The following is a 19239-nucleotide window of genomic DNA, read 5'->3' as shown; positions in this document are numbered from 1 at the left end:
CTGCCCCGCCGACCCTGAACCTCCCTCAAAGGCCTGCGTGGGGGCCCCTTATGAAGGTCCATCCACCTGTGGGCAGACCACGCCAGCAGTGTGTCCCTTCAAGGTACATTTCATCTGTGCTGGCAAATCTCTGTGTGCTGAGCTGGATTCCTTTATTAACCTTTGATGTCTGCAGGATCTGTAGTGATGCCTCCTGTTCTATTCTTGATACTGCTGATTTGTGCTTCCTCCCTCCCTCCCTCCTTTGTCAGTCTTGTTAGAGGCTTGTCAATTTTATTGATCTTTAAAAACACAGGTCTTTGTTTCATTGATACTCTTTGTTGTTTTCCTGTTTTTAATTGCACTGATTACTGCTCTTTGTTTATATTTATTCATTCATTCATTTCCACATATTTATTTGTATTTATGTCCTTCTCTGTGCTTGCTCTGGGTTTACAATGTTCTAGACTTGGAGGGAGAGTTTTCTATTGTTTTTCCTCCATTTCACTAATTCCTTCCTCTGTTCTCTCCATTCAGCTGTTGTTCCCAAACTGCAACCTTTCTATATTAGTGTATTCTTTAGATTCCAAATTTCTGCTTAATTCTTCCGTGCATTTCCTGTTTCTTAGTTCGGGGTTTGTTTATTCATTTATTTTTATTTGTTTCAACCTGTCTGCAGTTGCTTGCTGAAGCATTTTTTTTTTCATGGCTGCTTCGAGATCTCTGTCAGATAATCTGAACCTCTCTGTCATCCTGTTTTCACGTCTGTTGGTTGTCTTTTTTCATTTGGATTGAGATCTTCCTGGTTTTTGGTGTGATGAGTGATTTTTTTTGGTGTGGTTGAAATCTGCATTTTTGGTTGTTCTGCTGTGAGACCCCGGATCCTTTCTTTCTTTTTTTTTTTTTAATTTTTTTTTTTAACGTTTATTTATTTTTGAGACAGGGAGAGACAGAGCATGAACGGGGGAGGGTCAGAGAGAGAGGGAGACACAGAATCTGAAACAGGCTCCAGGCTCCGAGCCGTCAGCACAGAGCCTGACGTGGGGCTCGAACTCACGGACCGCGAGATCGTGACCTGAGCCGAAGTCGGCCGCTCAACAGACTGAGCCACCCGGGCGCCCCCCCCGGATCCTTTCCAAGACTCAGGTTTAGCAGGTGTGTTTTGGCACCACTCCAGCAGAGCAGGCGAGGCCACCACCTCATTCCTGAAGAGAGGGGTGGGAGACCACGTCTTTCCACTTGATTCTCTGGGGGGGTTCTGTCACTGCTGGGCAGAAGGGGGTGTTCCAGCTCCTTGCGTGGCCTCCACTGCCACCAAGGGATGGTGTGGGCTTATCACCACTGAGCAGTGGTTGGAGGCCTCTTGCCCACTGGGCAGTAGACGGGGGTGTTGGGCACCTCAGTGTAGCCCAGTGAGGGAGGACTCCAGGCTCTTCCACGTGAGAGCACCGGCTCTTGTTGGGACTTCATCTCCTTCTCCCCCGCCCCGCACCATGCCCATTAGTATCTACGGTTCCTGGTTTCTTCAGCTCCGGGGGTGGGATATGCAAGGCAAAAAGAAAAACCCAGGGGACTGACCCCCAGGTCACTCCTCGGGTCCTGAAGTCTTTAGCTGACCTGCCTTCTTCTCTCCACGGTTCACAATCTTGTGTTTGTTTTCCATGAAATGTCCAGAGTGTTTGCTTGATCTTAGAGGGATAGGGAAAAGAATCTGTGTTTCGCCTTCTGCGTATGTAATTCATCTACTTCCAGGACGTAATAAAAAGAGAGACAGTGTTTGTACCCACCCACACGAGGTGCGTGCACGCACACATTATTGCTTAAGAAAGTGCGCTGAGGAGTGCATCTGGTGCGATGAGCCGTGCTGGGGAATAATCTGGGTTCAGGGCAATGTTCGAGTATCCATCTAAATCAGATATTACTGATTTAAAGTCCCAGCATCTGCAGGGCTTACAGCTAGAGTTTTACCTTGAGTACTTCAGATTCGAAATGAGGCATAACATACAAAGCAAAATAGAACCGGAATCTTCCAGGTCTTCAGAGAGTCGTGGTGTACATTCTTTAGTTGATGTGCCCAGGTGATGCCGTAAGAGCATTGATAAGGAGAAAAAGACACTGTGTGCTGACCCAAGACACGAATGCGATTACACTTCCCTGTCCGGATTTGATCAGTGCTCCCTTGGGATTTTGAACATGACTTTATATGGCAGATTCTGGTTAAATATGGAATATGGCGTGTGTGAAAATGGAAGGTCTCGCCGATGTTTAAACATGTCCTTCCGTTTAGAAAATCACAGTTGTTCTGTTCACGATTTGGACCTCTGCAACCCCTAATTCGTTTTCAGCTGTGATGAGTCAGAGGCAGACTCAGAAAGTGAAGTGTTTATTTGAAAAATACTTGTTGACGATAATTAAATCCACCCTGGAGAATAGAGGGTGCATCGATGGACCTGTTAAGTCCAGACGGTGTCGGGGAAAGATTGAACACAGCTGGCTACAGAATGCGCCAGGATCTAAGTTCACTCCTTTCCTTCTTGTCGTCGTCTTTTTGTTATTTGACATTTCCTAATCCTCTCGACCTACCTGTACGTCAAGTTCCTCCCAAATCTCGTTGGAGACTCTGACTCTCCCGGGACAGAGGCGCTGGGAAGAATAACAATGATCAGAAGTGGAATGAGAGCTGAGATTAAAGTAATGCACAAACCAGTCTTAGTTTCCTCTCTTCTGTCGTGGAATTATGTCAGTACATGCCCCATCGTCAAGATTCCCGGCTTCCGGGACCATGGCTCTGGTTCCTCCATTAAGAAAAGCAGTGATTTGTTACGTTCGTGTCCAGAGCACCCTGCGGGCACCGTCTGTCACTTCTTCAGCAGCACGCAGCGAGGTCAGCAGCAGGGCTCACTGCCCAATTTTGAGAGGTCACGTCACCGAGCCCTAGTCAGGATAAGTGACATCTCAAGCGGTGTTAGCTGGCAGAATGAGGGGTGACCGTCATCCTGGCTCCTGGCTCCTGGCTCGCAGCCCGTGATCCTGCTCGTTTTCCTTCTTTGAATATTGACACACCGAGCAGCACATTACCCGTGTTTCTCATTTCTCCCACTTGTCTGCGTGACTAACTCAACCCCATCCACAGAGCTTAAGAGCCTTTAATTTGATGGCGCAATTTGCCGTTTCTTGTTGCCCATGGAAATGGGTGGAGGAGACTCCGGTTCGGAAATCACCTGTTCTGAAACCGTCACTCAAGTTGAAAATGAGAAGATTTCGGTCGTCTGGGAAAGTAAGCCGTGGTGGGGAACCCTCAGAGTCAATTAACAACTGTCACTGATTTAATTAGCAGTGATGTCTGCCCGTGTCACCAGCGCACGCTGCCCGGTCACAGGTGCTTCCTGCAAGAGCAGGCCACGTTCGTCCGCGTGGTGTCACTGGGCACCTTCTCTGCTCTCCTGCCTTTCGCCACCATCGAGAGCAGGGAAGACGCGGAGTCTCCAGGAAGGGAGACTCTGTTTACACCAAAATTATTATTATCCTGTTTTTTAGCATCTGACCATTTTACCACATCCTGATAAAAGACATCATTGAAACCAGGAGTCAGACGCGTAACCGACTGAGGCCCCCAGATGCCCCCAGAATATTCCGCTTAAAGATGTCCTTATGTGTCAGAGAAAATTGAGGCTCACATCTAGGCAAAGAGGTTTGTTCATAAGGTCTAAATGTTACATCACAATTTATAGCAATCGTACTTAAATATCTGGATACATGAATAACGGTAGACTTCTCAAAGTTGTAGTAAACACAAAATATTAAGAAGCTAATTTAAGTATGTGAGTTGTAACTCCATACATCAACACCACGACTGGAATAAAAGTGAGCCGCTGAATGCGATGAGATATCCTGCCTTTGAAGTGTCCACTAAGGGATTGGCAATACAGGTGCGTTATTTATAAAGCAGTACCTGTGTTCCTGAGAAACCTTGCGGTGTGCAGAATCATCCACTGAAAATAGCAAGGGCTTAGGGAAATACTGGGTTGCAATAGAATATGCAAAACCTTAGAAAATTTGTAACCAGAGCACTAACTGAAAAAATAATCCTTATTAAAAATCCTCACACGGATATTAACTCTTCTCTAAATGTTCGGTAGAATTCTCCTGCGAAGCCATCCAGCCCTGGACTTTCATTTGTGGGGAGATTTTTGATTACTCATTCAATTTGTTTACCGGTTATGGTCTGTTCAAAGTTTCTGTTCCTGTTTCAGATTTGGTAGGGTGTGAATTTCTAGGAATTTGTCTATTTCTTCCAGACTGCCCAGTTTGTTGACATCTATATGATTGCTCATAGTATTCTCTTATAATTGTATTTCTGTGCTGTTGGTTGTGATCTCTCCTCTTTCATTCATGATTTTATTTATTTGGGTCCTTTCTTTTTTCTTTTTAATAAATCTGGCTAGGGGCTTATCAATTTTGTTAATTCTTTCAAAGAACCAGCTCCTAGTGTCGTTGATCTGTTCTACAGTTTTTTTGATGTTGGTATCATTGATTTTTGCTCTAATCTTTATTATTTGCCTTCTAATGCTGGTATGGGGCTTGATTCGCTATTCTTTTTCTAGCTCCTTTAGGTATAAGGTTAGGTTGTGTATTTAAGACCTTTCTTCCTTCTTTAATAAGGCCTGGATTGCTATATACTTCCCTCTTATGACCACCTTTGCTACATCCCAAAGGTTCTGGACTATTGTGTTTTCATTTTCATTGGCTTCCATGCACTTTTTTATTCCCTCTTCAATTTCTCGGTTAGCCCATTCATTCTTTAGTAGGATGTTCTTTAATCTCCCAAGTATCCATGGTCTTTCCAAATTTTTTCTTGCGGTTGATTTCAAGTCGCGTAGCATTGTGGTCTGAAAATATGCATCTCCATTTTTTGTACTTGTTGAAGGCTGATTTGTACCCAGCGTGTGATCTATTCTGGAGAATATTCCATGTGTACTCAAGAAGAATGTATATTCTGCTGCTCTAGGATGAAATGTTCTGAATATATCTGTTAAGCCCATCCAGTCCAGCGTGTCATTCAGGCCATTGTTTCTTTGTTGATTTTTTGCTCAGATGATCTGTCCATTGCTATAAGTGGGGATATTAAAGTCCCCTACTATTAGGTATTATTATCCATGAATTTCTTTACATTTGTGATTAGTTGATTTATATATTTGGGTGCTTTCAAGTTGGGGGTATAAATATTTACAATCAACGGAATGAGAGAAGATATTTGCAAATGACATATGGGATAAAGGGTTAGTATCCAAAATCTATGAAGAACTCATCAAACTCAACACCCCCAAAAGCAAATAATCCAGTGAAGAAATGGGCAGAGGATATGAATAGACTGTTTTCCAAAGGAGACATCCAGATGGCTAACAGACACATGAAAAGATGCCCCACATCACTCATCGTCAGGGAAATACAGATCGAAACCACAATGAGATACCACCTCTCACCTGTCAGAATGGCTAAAATGAACAACTCTGGAAACAACAGATGTTGGCAAGGATGTGGAGAAAGAGAAAGTCTTTTGCACTGTTGGTGGGAATGCAAACTGGTGCAGCCGCTCTGGAAAACAATATGGAGGTTCCTCAAAACGTTTTAAAAAAAGAAGTATCCTATCACCCAGCAATTGTACTACTAAGTATTTACCCACAGGATACAAAAATACTGATTTAAAGGGGCACATCCTCCCCAATGTTTATAGCAGCACCATCAACACTAGTCAAATTATGGAAAGAGCCCAAATGTCCATTGACTGACGAATGGATAAAGAAGATGTGGTACACATGTATAATGGAATATTACTCGGCGATCAAAAAGAATGAAATCTTACCACTTTTGCAACAACGTGGATGGAGTTAGAGTGCATTATGCTAAGCAAAATAAGTCCGAGAAATACAAATATGATTTCACTCATGTGGAATTTACGAAACAAAACAGACAAACATAGGGGAAGGGAAGGAAAAATAAAATAAGATAATAACAGGGAGACAAACCATAAGAGATTCTTAACTACAGAGAACAAACTGAGAGCTGATGGGAGGGAGGTGGGTAGGGGGATGGGCAAAACGGGTGATGGGTATTAAGGAAGGCACTTGTTGGGATGAACACTGGGTGTTATATATAAGTGATGAATCAGTAAATTCTCCTAAAACTAATCCTACACTGTATGTTAACTTAAATTGAAATGGAAAGAAATCCTTGCATAGGAAATAACACTTCAAATTCCTATGAAATGAAGTATGCTAGAGTACAGATGGAATTCTGCTGTAATACAGTGAAAGACAAAGGCAGCTTGATGGCAGAACGGGCAAGGACGGGTGGGTGGCTGGCGGGGAGTCAAGGACAGAGAGGGACGGTTGCAGGCTTTGCACAAAATGCAGTGAAACCACCAGCAGAAGTTCTGGAGATGATCTGGGCTCGCTCCTCTTGACAAAGATCCCGGAGAGTCTTGCAACACAGACTCTCAAGACTGAGCATGTGGCCAAACAGGACCAAGGGGGGAGACGTGGGTCAGTGGGTGCCGTGTTCACTTGTGTTAGGGTCATTGGTGTTCAGCGTGGTGACTTCCATGTGCTGGAGAAGTCTGCCTATGCCCCCTTCGTCTCCCACATCATGTTCATGTCGAGTCAGTCCCAACTCTGTCCGCTACAAATACATTAAAACATTTTTTTTTAACGTTTATTTATTATTGAGAGACAGAGCATGAGCATGGGAGGGGCAGAGAGAGAGGGGGACACAGAATCCGAAGTAGGCTTCAGTCTCTGAGCTGTGAGCACAGAGTCTGACGTGGGGCTCGAACTCATAAACCACGAGATCATGACCTGAACCGAATTCAGATGCTTGACCGACGGAGCCACCCAGGCGCCCCTACAAATGCATTTTATAAAATACATGCCCGTAGCAAACCAAGCTGCATTTCATCAGTAACTTGCAAATGTCAGGGCATTGCTTTTGGACAGGATCAGGTGGGTGGTTGGGAGATGCTGATTATCTGCGGAAGCTTCTGGAAGAAGAAACTGACCTTGAATCACCTTGGCTACTTAGTGTATGTTACCAACAACTGCCTTATTACTATTTAAGATTGCTGTACCTGTGAGGGGCATTTCAGTGTCTGTTATTTATGATTGAGTTAAACTTACCCCACTTTTGGGGGGGGATGTGGCAGTTCTCCAGATGTTACCCTCATCTCTTATGAAAAATCAAGCTCCAGCCCAGCGGTCTGTGAGAAATGTGAGCCGGTCCCTTCCAAGAAATGGAAACAGTACCCAGAATCAATTTAAGTTCTTCTTCAGACAACTAGAAACAACTGGAAAGTGGATTCATAAAACAAACGTTACCTGAGGAAATCATGCTGGATGATTCCATTTGTCTGTTAGATTTTGTCCTCTTGGAATTTTTCCCAGGCTCCTTTTATTGTTCTCTTGTGTAGAAAAAAATGAACACCTTAAAGCAGAAATGTACACATTAGCTTAATTGAATTGCAGAAAAGAAATTGGAAGCTGCCAGGCTCTCTGGACTGTCATCAAAGTTAACTAGAGCTTTGCGTGCTTCTAAACAAAGCCCTGTCCTTTGACCTCACAGACTAGGTGGCACTGCTTTTCTTTTTCATTCTCCCATGAAGAAATTTGGAGCAACCAAGAGGGAGACTGGAGGAGAAAAGAAGATGCATGTTTAGTGGCTCTGGTGGGAAGGAAGCGAGGCCCTCCCGGAGGCCGCGCGTTCTTAGGCAACACACTGAGGGCCCGCTGTGGCCTAGATTACGAGCTAACTCCTCTTCGAGGCTGTGTCTGTGTTTGATGTTGGCAACTTAGTGAAAGCATGTTTTGGGCTTCCTAATGGAGTCAATATGTGTGTTCTTTGGGTTTAAAAAGTGGTCTCAGCTCGTGTGAATTGAACCCCGTGTACAAGGTGCATTGTCAGTCCCATAGAGCCGTGACCCCTCCTGCAGAGGAAATTGCCCCCCGCCCCCCATGACCTGGGGTATAATGCAAAAAAGATGCCGTATTTGGAATAAGTCCGGTTCCCACGATCGCATGATTGGGAAAGGGTGTTTTGATCGATATATGTCGCCATTGGCATCCATCGGCTACGAGCAGTTCCGTGAGCAGGACGCGTCACATCGTGATGTAGGTGATAACATGATTTTACCTGTTTCGCTTGGCGAGGTGAGTCCAGCTTAGAAAATGACGGGGAGTTTCATCCACCCGGAGAGACACGTATTGGAAAGTCAGACCCAGTGATGCGGGGTGCCCCCCAGCCCAACGAAGGCCTGTGGCGGCAGGGCAATCACCAGCCGGAGACGGCAGTCTACGGACACAGTGGAAGAAGGTTTGTTGGAGGGAGAGTCTGAATGAGAGCTGGACGAGGCAGTCCTGTCCGGGAAGAAGAGCCAGGCACTTAGCCACGTCCCCAGGCTTCTGGGAGGCAGGGCTTGCAAAGCAGATAGGATGACAAAGCCTGAGGGAGATAACTCCCCGGAACAGAAGCATCCTCAGCACCCACCTTACGTGGTGCTCGTCACATGGTCCTCGTGAAGAGGAAAATGGAGAAATCATTTTTGAAAACTCCAGTGTATGGGGCGCCTGGGTGGCTCAGTCGGTTGAGCGGCCGACTTCGGCTCAGGTCATGATCTCGCGGTCCGTGAGTTCGAGCCCCGCGTCGGGCTCTGTGCTGACAGCCCGGAGCCTGGAGCCTGTTTCAGATTCTGTGTCTCCCTCTCTCTGACCCTCCCCCATTCATGCTCTGTCTCTCTCTGTCTCAAAAATAAAATAAATGTTAAAAAAAAAAAGAAAAAAAAAAAAGAAAACTCCAGTGCGATCCCACACGTAGCTCCCCAGGGACAGTTTGGGAAAGGACAGGTATGAAAGGGAGACCGAAGACACATCCGGTGAGTAAACACAAATTCTAACTACAGCATCGCAAGGCATAAGCTCTGACTTGGGTGAAAGGTCTTTTAGGATGCATGCGGACCAATAAAATGTCACCGTGAGCGTGATATTGTGCCACATGTCCTGAGTCACTCGGCATTCCCAGCAACCCGCAAGGCAGGCAGCGTAGGGCACTTGTTTCTATCTGGAAGATGGAGAAATTATGGTGCCCAGTGTCCCCACGAGCTTCTCAAGGTCACAGAGCAAGGAAAGGGCAGGGCCGAACTCAGAAAGGATGTTCCTTGGCCTCGACCTTCGTTATTTTGTGGGTACAGAGTGTGATAAGAGTAGAGGGAAAGTAGTTCCGTTAAACATTAAACCTCTTTGGTTGCCCGATGTGGGTTCCAGTGTCCTGGCCTGGACAAGGGTCCTTATCAATTGGATGTGTATTTCAATCTGTGTCTTTGTGACAGAGGATATCGGACCGTATGTGAGTTCCTGGTTCTGAGAGGCCAGAGTGCGGTACCTTCCCATCCCAGAGCAGAGAACTCGATGGTCGTCATCAGCACGAGGCCAGGACACACGGTTAAAATGACGGGTGAGACAGGTCTATAGGAGAAACAGCAGTTAATGAAGAACCAGCCATCTCAGAGTGACCTCATTCACATCAACAGAACATTCCGGAAAATGCAGGAGAGGGTCTGTCCGGTAACTCTGCGAGAATGAAGGATGGAGGTGAATGAAGGATGTCAGATTATTTGTCAGTCCAGGGAGAGGTCCGGGACAGGTCCTTCTCCGGCAAGATGACCAGCCCGTGCGCCCCACGCCGCCCCCTTTCCGTACCGCCGCCACTCAAAGCACGACCTCGCAGTCACTCGTTCCCTTGCACACATTCATGCCTGTGACTGCAGACACCCTCCCAAACGCTGCCCTCGACGCCCTGTGCTCCCATCCACCTTCCCCATGTCCTCAGACTCTTCTCCCAGAATCCTCTGCCTTGGGGTCCTCCCCAGTGGAGGCGACTGGTTCCCCCGTTGCATCTTGTGCCTGGGTGCTACGTGTTTGGGGCGGGTGGCTCCCGGGCTCAGCCCTCCCGTCAACTGGGACACCTCATGCTTCTCTGCATCCCACCCGGTTGGCTTCACCACTCGTCCCTGTACTTGTGTGGCTGTCCACTCCACGTGGCGTCACCACGGCGATTCTTTGCTGATTCTGGAGCCCACCCAGCCTCCATGCCCGTGTCCTCGACATCCGTATGAAAACCTCGTCCGATGCCGTCACCTCTTACTTCCTTCGCCTCCCCCTCTCCTGTGACTTTCTCCGTCTTCTCCAAATATGCCGCTACTTTAAACTCTGTCATCCCGGGAACTCCGTCACCGCAGTCGACAAGTGATCCTGCACATTGTCTCGCTCCGTTTCTGTCCTTCTCGCCGGCTGTAATGGAAGCCACGCTGTAGACATGCGTCCTCTCAGTAGAATCTCCCGCCCATCGATGGGCCCGCCGCCTGGCCCACCCACCCCTCCTGTCGTCACCTCCTTCTGGCCAGCAAAGGTCCTATCGTAACTTTGCTGCAGACTCTGAAATATCTTGCCCTGTAGCCTTTTAATCTGGTCACGGGGGAAAAACACAACCTGGAAGGAGCCAGTCATTTCCTGTTCTCCGTGTGTCTGAACTCTGACGACTACAGGGTACGTTGTTACCATAAGGATGTGTGGACCCAGCCTCGCCAGCCCAGCCTTTGAGAACTTCCCCTTGTTCCTAGCATGGGCCTGTGCTCACCGTGCTCTCTCTTCGGGGACGACTTCCCGCTTTTCTCCCCGCACTTCAACCTGACCTGCACTCTGGCCAGCGTTCTCTCCAGTTGCCCTTGCTTCTTACGAGGAAAAGAGAGAAAGAGAGGAAGGAAAGGAGGGAGGAAGGGAGGACGGAGGAGGAAGGAGGGAGGAGGAAGGATGGGAGGGAAAAGGGAAAAAGGGAGGAGGGAGGGAAGGAAAGAGGGAGGAAGGAGGAAAGAAGGAGGCAGGAGGGGAGAAAGGGAGGAAGACGAAATAAGGAAAGAAAGAGCAAATCGCTCAGAAACAGCCTCAGATTCCTGCTCTGACCCTACAGGTCCTGCTTATACACACCCAACCCCGTTTAAGAAAGTATCTTTCCTCCTCTAAAGGTAATCGGGAGATTCACAAGGTGGGTTAATACTCTTATTTCAGTCTTTCCATTTTTGTTTATGTCCCAGTCTCTTCTGCACGCGTGCATGCACACACACACACACACACACACGCCCGTGCACACACATTCACTCCAGATTTACACATGCTCGCCCCTTAGATTTAGTGTTTTCTCCTCGTCACCGTAAATCATTGTAATTACCCACTCTCACCCCACTTCTGCACCTTCTGCCCGCTGTGCGTTCACTCCGCCCGCACCCCCCGGTGCAGACACTCTTTGGTGCTCGGCTACAGCAGTGACCACGCAGACAGGCGTCCCCTCCAGCCCAGTCCCAGGGCCGCTGCCAGTGGCTCTGCTGCTTAATCTGTGGATGTGTCAGGGTCTGATTCTGCTAGGACACAACAAAGAGGCTCCAGAACATCGTGACTAACGTCAGGGAGGATTGGATCTGCCGGGGGGTGGGACCGACGCGGCTGGTCCAGGCTGGTGGGGAAGCGGGGGGCTCTCCTGCACGGCGTCATCTGGGGACCGCCCATATTGTCACTCTGCTGTCTTTGAGGGTGAAGTCCCTGTCCATGGAGCTCAGACGGGATCGTTCTCAGGTTGGGTGTCCACCCTTCGGAAGACAGAAAGGGGAGCCTAGCACGTTGAGTCCGTCTTAAATGGGGTGCTGGGGAGTCCCATCAACCCCCCACACGTACCGGTGACCGGAGCTCGGCCACATGGCCGCACTCAGCAGGATGGGAATCTGGGAGACGGAGGCTCTTGCTGGCTGGCCGTGCACCCAGCGGCTGCCCTGCCCCCGTTCCAACCTACCTGACTTTGAAGCGATCCTGCTCATTCCTGTTTCTTTGTGCACTCCAGAGTTTGCGGATACCGTTGTGGTACCACCCTCGAACTTATCTTCGTTTTCTAGGGTTTTTTGTGTGTTCGGTTTTTAACTTTATCTCCTTCCTGGGCAATATCATCCCCTCTTTGGCTGATGTATCGGTCAGGCTGCTCCGGAGAAACAACCAATAGGATATACGTATGTATTTGTCTATAGATATCTCTATCTGGATATCTGTATCCGTCTGTCTGTCTGTCTGTCTATCTAGACAGAGAGAGGGAGGTATTACCAGGAATGGGCTCACTCGATTGTGGAGGCTGACATGTCCCTATATCAACAGTCGGCAAACGGGAGACCCAGGAGAGACAATGGTGTAAGTTTCGGTCCGAGAGCCAGCAGGCCCCAGACTCAGGAAGAGCCATGTTTTAGTTTAAGTCCAAAGGCAGGAAAAAGACAGATGCTTGAAAGCTTGAAAGCATCAGGTAGGTGGTAGTACCCCTTCCTTCAGGGAGGGTCAGCCCCTTTATTCTATTCGGGACTCGATTGGACGAGGCCCACCCACATTAAGGGGGGTAATGCGCTTTACTCTCTATCTGTTCAAATGTTAATCTCATGCAAAAACATCCTCCTGACACCCCCAGCATAATCTTTGACCAAATACTTGGGCACCCAGGGGCCCAGTCAAGCTGACACGGAAAATTAACCATCACAGATGATTAGCAAATGGTAGGACCACTTGCTATATAATGAGGAAACATAGAGAAGGAGCTGTTCGTTTTAATGGGTGGTTCGGGGGGAAAAAATGATGTGTTCAGCCGTGGACTTGTTAGTTGAGTTTCTGTGCAAGTGGAAATAACATTTCAAGCAGAGAGTGGGCAGCGGGCACGTTAGCCTGAAGCTTGGAAGGGAAGTCTGGCGTGGAGTTAAAAAGGAGCTGTCATCTGGATATAAACGATGTTCTCCGCCTACGTTGGCGGGTCTCTGACGATCACCTCTGACCCCCCCCCCCCCCCAGTTTTGTTCATCCTGCAGCCAGTCAGTCACCCATCCGGGTTTCCCCCCACCCGTGGGATCTCAGATGACTCTGCCCTTCACGCAGCCGTGGTCCGAGCGACGTTCCCGGCTGGTTCCCGGAGACCCGCCCGCACCTCGTCCAGCTCTTCCCTGGTCAGAGGCAGTTACCACGCAGAGAAACACCTTCTAGCTAAAACCCTCTCGCGGTCCCATTACACTTAGGACAGAACAAGATGCAGCCGGCCACGGTCCCCGCTGGTTCCCACCACGTGGCCTTCCAGTGCCTTCTGAAGGAGCAGACCCACCGCAGGCTCTGGGTCTGCTCACGCGGGGTCTGCTGTGTTTGTGTTTTGTTTGATACTCGGTCTTTGTGTAGACGCCTCTTTTCGCTTTTCTCAGCGTAGACGACCGCTAACTCGCCTGTTGGGTTTTGGCTTTGCTGACACTCGCTGGGGTGCCCCTGTCTTCCCGCTCCCCGTTCTCCAGATGACCCGCTATGCAGAGTCCTAACAACTGCGTTTGCGTACGTAACTTGTAGTCATTTGTTCAGCCATGTTCCTGTAGCGGAATGTTAGCGCCACGAGGCTGGCATGCCTCTCACTCACCGCTGCTTTCCAGGGTTTATTTCACAGCCTGAGCGATTACCGCATCTCTCTCGAACACACGGATGCGCAAGGAGAATGACGCGTAACATGCCGATCGCGTCGGGGGCTGGCACCCCGCTGGGAGGAACGGTCAACGCGTTCAGTGATGGACCAGCATCCAGAGCATTCTCTTCTGGCAGCCACAGGTGCTCCGGTCGCTGGTGGGAAGCTTCCCTCAAGGCTACCATTTTCTGAGCCATTTGGCTTGTTGAGTGTGAATTAGCTCGCTGTATCTTCTCGCTAGAGAAACGGAAGCATTCGTTTCAGGACTGTTGCTGTAACGTTAAACAATTCCCATTAATCTGGAATGTGTATGTGTGGCCCGACGCACGTATATGTCCGTACAGATTCACGAGTAACGTGAGTTGTTTCATGTGACGAACTTCACTCCGCTGCCGTGCACCATTTTTGCCAGCCCCGCGGTGAGCACCTCTCAAATCATGAACTGCAGCGTGAGAGAAACGAGAAAATGTGCACTTGGCGGTACTGGGAAGGGGACAGTGATGTGCAAGGGTCTGGTGGCTCCACGCTGAGAGCCGGGTGCCGGCCCCTCCTGGAGCAGCGTCTGCGTCCCCCGGGCACTCACCCCCGCTGCCTTCACCTTCTTGGGTCTTGAAGATGTGGGTAAGAGTTTAGAACAGCATTTCTTGGATCCAGAACGTGGCTGATCAGGACAGTGGCCCTGCAGGGCTGTGGGCTGTGCCCGTGTACACACTTTATTTAATGACCTGTTGTATGTGGGGGGCCAGAGCAGCGGCCCCTCCTTCCCGAGTAGGGATGCTATTGTGTGCGGAGTGGGTAAGGCACTCCCCTGCCCTCCGGGGCCTACAAGCCAGCAGGCCACACCTGCCAAGACAGCTGTGGCCATACAGGGTGACCCAGGGCACCACAGAAGTGGACAGGGCTGGGGGACTCACCCCCCGGACTTTTGTCTGGGAACAGGAAGCCGGGAGGGAGTTGACCAGACCGAAGGCACAACATACACCCTGGAGAATCCCTGCTTGGGGGGAAGGGAAGAGGTGAGGAGCAGGGGTGGGCAGGCAAGGAGGGGTGCACTGGGGCCACAACAGGGCAGGGGGCTCGGGAACCATTTTACGGGGCCTTGGGCTTTGTCCTGAGGACAACGGGGTCCTCAAAGATTATAAGGCTTGGATGTCAGCGTTGGTCTGGTCACGCTGTGGAGAACGGGTTGAGACGGGGTTACGAGATGGAGAGTCGGGGGCTCCCCTCTGCGGCAATTGGGAGACACGTGGCAGGTGCAGAGGATGACAGAAACAAGGACACGACGGAGAAGAGGCTGAGTCAACGTGGGAACGAAAGGGAAAGACCCCCAATAGCTGAGTCACGGGCGGAAGGTGTGCCTGGCTGTTGCCGTCAGAGGAGCCGGCAGCGGGGAGCCGGGAGAAGGAGCCAGTGTGGCCCTGGGGACCGCGCCATCTGCCGCACACCAGGTGCCCCATCGACAGGTGCTGCTACAGGATTCTGGAGGTCGGGGACACAGGTCAGCCGGACACCGTCCGGCGCTAGCAGTGTGGATGGTCGCTAACACCACGCGGCAGGAAGTGGTTCCCACAGCAGGGCCGAAGCAACCCCCGCCCTCCTGGATCGTGCAGCTGTGACCCCGGTGGCCTGTGCCCTCACCCCAGCCGGGGGCGGCGAAGCCCTGTGAGGCCGCACTTGGCAGCTGGAGACATTTTCTCGTTGGTCGGGGAGCTCCGCCTTCAGCTCTGGAACGTTACTAGAAACCTCTCCACAACTGAGCCAGTTAGCGAGGCAGCAGATGCCGTGACAGTGACGTCACTGCATTGGCCGGGCCGTGAGTGACAGGTGGCTCCAAACGGGGGAGATTCTGTGCAAATTCCCCGGGGAAGAATCGCCCGGCCTCCTGCCCCCGGTGCTCGCCTCGACGTGGAGCTAAGCAGGTGGTTTCTGCGTAGGTCTGACTTGCCAGGTGAAACTCCTCAGGGCCCCCAGTCCCCACGCGTGTGGGCGTGAGGAGCGTTTGGACGGGCCACCCCTGTGAATTGCGGGGGATTCACGGGCGTAAAGATACTCTCTTGTCTGCTCGTCCAAAATGCCACACAGACTCCCCACGAACGGCGACGTCCGCTGATGCCTGATAGAGACGCGTCTTAGTTTTGTCCTTCCACATGGTGGTGAGAAGCCGCATTGAGCGAGGGGAGAGTTCCTTGCGGGGGCCTGAGTGGTGCTAGTCAGTCACGGGAGGCAGGCTGAGGTCCCGACCCCTCGGCTGTGCAAACCAGCTGAGTCACTTTTGGCCGAGACGTGTCTCAGCGGCAGTACGGTCAGTGGACCTTATTTTTTATGCCTTTTATTTTTGTGGGCCTTCTGCCCAACTTTGCTAAGGCCAATTTAGCTGCCGTTTGGGGACGCACAGACGAGGAGCCTAGCGGGCGTGGTAGGAGTTTCGAGCTGGTGGGCATGCTGTGTTCTCAGGGAAGGCGAAACGGCACGTTGAATCCGCCAGCCACAGCCCGTCAAGGAGCCGTTGGGGTGGATATTAAGGGCAGAGACGTTTCTTTTTAAGCTCCACTTCAGAACAGCGGGGGCCATTTCATGAACCATCGGGGTCCGCCTTAGACATCCGTGGCCACAGATCTGGAGGGAGGTTCCGGTTTAGGAACCCGGAGGACAGCGGTCGGACACAGGAACAGTGAATCTTTGTGGCTTTGCACTTAAGCCGCGTGGCGCTGGTACATGGCTTACGTTCTCCCGGTTTTAGGTTTCTTTCGCAGAGGCCCTACCCACGGTTCGAGGAGGTCAGAGCTGCTCAAAATGACAGAAAGAGAGACTCCGGGAAAAAAAACGCACGGAAGCAAGACTGACGACGACGGGAGTCGCGTTCTTAGCGGCCCGCGCTGCCGGCTCCCGGGCACGAAGACGGAGCAGAGCGTGTGCGTTTGGCCGGGGCGGTCGGCCGTGTGGTCCAGCTGCCCCCACCGCCCTTGGCTTCCAGCTAGTGGCGCGTCTGATCTGGGCTTCGCTCAGGCCCGGCAGACCCGCAGCAGAACAGGTGGCCAACCTTGCCCGCTCGCCACCCGTTGGAGACGGCGGTCCCTATATTAAGTAAATGAGCCCGGGGTGCTGGATTAGGTCAGTCCCTAAAAGTGGTTCTGATTTGGCCTCGCTGCACGGGAACGGCGTGTTGCTGCCGCCCGGGGAGAACCAGCCCGAATGTTGACAAACCCCACTGGGAGGTGTGCTCTCTGGCACGTGGGGCACTGAGACTGTCCACGCTCCAGGAGGAGGAGCGGGCGACTGCCGGCCCTAAACCCATTTCTCACCGAGGCAGGATGCTTTCTCGCTTCCGGGAAGCTTTCTCGAAATTCTACGGGGCGCTGTTAGTAGTAAGTACCTTCGCTGCTTCTTTACAAACTGCTTCGGAGCACGCCGTGTTGTCCCGTCTGGGAGCCACACTGGCCAGTCCCTTAGGTAATTGTATTTCAAAGTCACCCATGACATTGCTAACCTTTCCCCCTCGCTTCCTGATACTTAATATGAGACCCGGAGTGTGATTTTTTTTTTTTTTTAACTTTCACTTTTGTCATTTATTTTTCTTCGTTTAGGTGCAAACTCGTCCCGCTTGGCTGCTGTTTTTGTTTATATGTTGACTCGCGAGGGGGTCCTGTTGCCCAGCGGCTGCTCTCTGGCAGACGTTATTTGATCTCGCCGTTGAGACTGCAGAACCTCGCTCGCTCTTGGGCCCCTGCTCGAGCTCTGGTCTCTGGGGGCAGCGGTTTCTTTTCCGCAAGGGACGAGTTTAGGTTATCTAGAGCTGGAGGCACAAGGTAGGAGGCTGAGCGGCGTTCAGTCCTTTTAGGTCTCTGCCGATTTTTTTATTTTTTATTTTTTAATGTTTGTTTATTTTTGAGAGAGAGCGAGCGAGCGCACGTGCATGTACAAGCAGGGGAGGGGCAGAGAGAGAGGGTGACACAGAATTTGAAGCAGGCTCCAGGCTCCGAGTTGTCAGCACAGAGCCCGACGTGGGGCTCGAACTCCTGAACTGTGAGATCATGACCTGAGCTGAAGTTGGACGCTCAACCGACTGAGCCACCCCGGGTGCCCCTCTGCTTATTTTAGACCACTTTGTCCTCCCAGCCCTCCTCCCCTGAGCCAGCAGGTGCCAGCAGGTGAGGGTGAGGTGGGAGGTGGTCTTGGATCTGGACTTGCTCTGTGGGGCATTGGCACAAGCACCCCCATGCCTGGCTCACCTTTGTCTCCCCCTGGGAATCCCGTTTGACAGAACTGTGTCTTTGTTAATTTGTGGTCCACTCTCCCAACAGGATTCCCTGTCCTGTTACTGGTCCTGTGTAAGAGGTTGACTTTAATTGGTCTGTGGATATTCGCTGAGCATCATGGGGAGCTGCCCAGCGAGGGGGGGGTGTGTGCCCTGGCCAGCTTCCTCCTAGCCTTCTGTGATTCGTAATATTCCGTTCTAATCTTTGGATAAACAAGTAAATGCCTGGATAAACAAATGCCTGGGGCCCCCCGGTGGCTCAGCTGGTTAAGCATCCGTCGTTGGTTCAGGCCATGATCTCGCGATTGGTGAGTGAGTTCGAGCCCCACGTCGGGCTCTGTGCTGACGGCTCGGAGCCTGGAGCCCGCTTCGGGTTCTGTGTCTCCCTCTGTCTCTGTGCCCCTCCCGGACTCATGCTCTGTCTCTCAAAAATAAATAAACGTTAAAAAAGATTTTTTTTTTTTTTTAAAGAAAGAAACGCCTGAAACATACTCAGCACTGTTATTTGGAATATGCCTTTGCCTCAACCCCACGGGGCCTGCAGTCCCTTTGAAGATTTAGACCGGAGTCCTTAGATCGTGTCAGGGCCTGGGGTGCCGTGCACACTGTGGTACTAACGGGGAGCGCACGGTATGTGGTATAAACTGGGCGCGGTGGTGAAGAAAGTGTCTTGGAGGCGGTCAGACCCCACTGGCCCCTGCGAGGACGCAGACTTGGCAGGGGGTGCCCGGCTGGGACGCAGGAGCAGTTGTTGGGGGGCCTGGCGGGCCTCGCCGGGGTTTGTGAGGAGAGACCGGCCCCTGGAAATCCTTGTGGAGTCGCAGGTGAGGGAGGCCTGAGCTGCAGGAGCCGCGAAAGGGAAGGGAGGTCCCCCCGCCGCCCCCACGCTCTGAGCCGGGACGCGAGCCCCAGACGGCGCCCGTCTCGCCTGTTTGCCCTTTGCTGGTTTCCGCCCGTCATGCGTCACAGACGTTTGTATGTATCTGGACAGAGCGCGGGTTTCCCAAGCTGAACCACCCGGGCCCGAATCTTCTAGAACCTGAAGGATCTTTGAGAGGTTTCACTTTTGTTCTCGCGTGGCGAAACCGCGACGGGAACCATAGGAACCGTGTGCGGTTGGCGCTCACGGGTGCCGCACACTGTTTATGACCCAGCTAGCCAAGAATCTATTTAAAGCTTTCACTTAATTAACGTTCCTTATAAAACATAGAGATGTCAGTGCCAGGCAACAACCCTCGTGAACGCGCGTGCGCGGCAGGAGCATTCGGAGGTCTCCGTCCCCGGGGACTTCCCTGAAGAACGGGAACAGATAGGTCCGCCTTCGGTGCAAGCACACGTTGCTTGTATTTGTACACGTGGTCACTTGCGTCTGAAACTAGACCCTTCCAGAGGACCAGCGCTCGTTAGGCGGCGTGTCTGTGTCTGTTTCGCAGACGAGGAGCCCGAGG

The 19239-nt window shown here is 51.1% G+C and overlaps 1 protein-coding gene across 4 annotated transcripts in view; it reads left to right on the top strand.

Annotated features, from left to right (window-relative positions):
* RPS6KA2 (ribosomal protein S6 kinase A2) overlaps positions 1 to 19239 on the top strand; it is a 349946-nt gene that overhangs the window by 108237 nt on the left and 222470 nt on the right. Inside the window, exon 1 of one of the 4 annotated variants that reach the window (XM_060617076.3) lies at positions 16277 to 16898. The exons of the other annotated variants lie outside the window; for them this stretch is intronic. Within the exon in view, the coding sequence (XP_060473059.1) occupies positions 16848 to 16898 (51 nt within the window). The 5' untranslated portion in view covers positions 16277 to 16847. Of the gene's footprint in view, positions 1 to 16276; positions 16899 to 19239 lie in introns of those variants that run through there. 4 annotated transcript variants of the gene reach the window in all.

The sequence above is a fragment of the Panthera onca genome, chromosome B2 (genome assembly GCF_046562875.1).
Source record: "Panthera onca isolate mPanOnc1 chromosome B2, mPanOnc1 haplotype 2, whole genome shotgun sequence".
In the NCBI taxonomy this organism is placed as follows: Eukaryota; Metazoa; Chordata; class Mammalia; order Carnivora; family Felidae; genus Panthera; species Panthera onca.
This window is presented reverse-complemented; position numbering and strand designations above follow the sequence as displayed.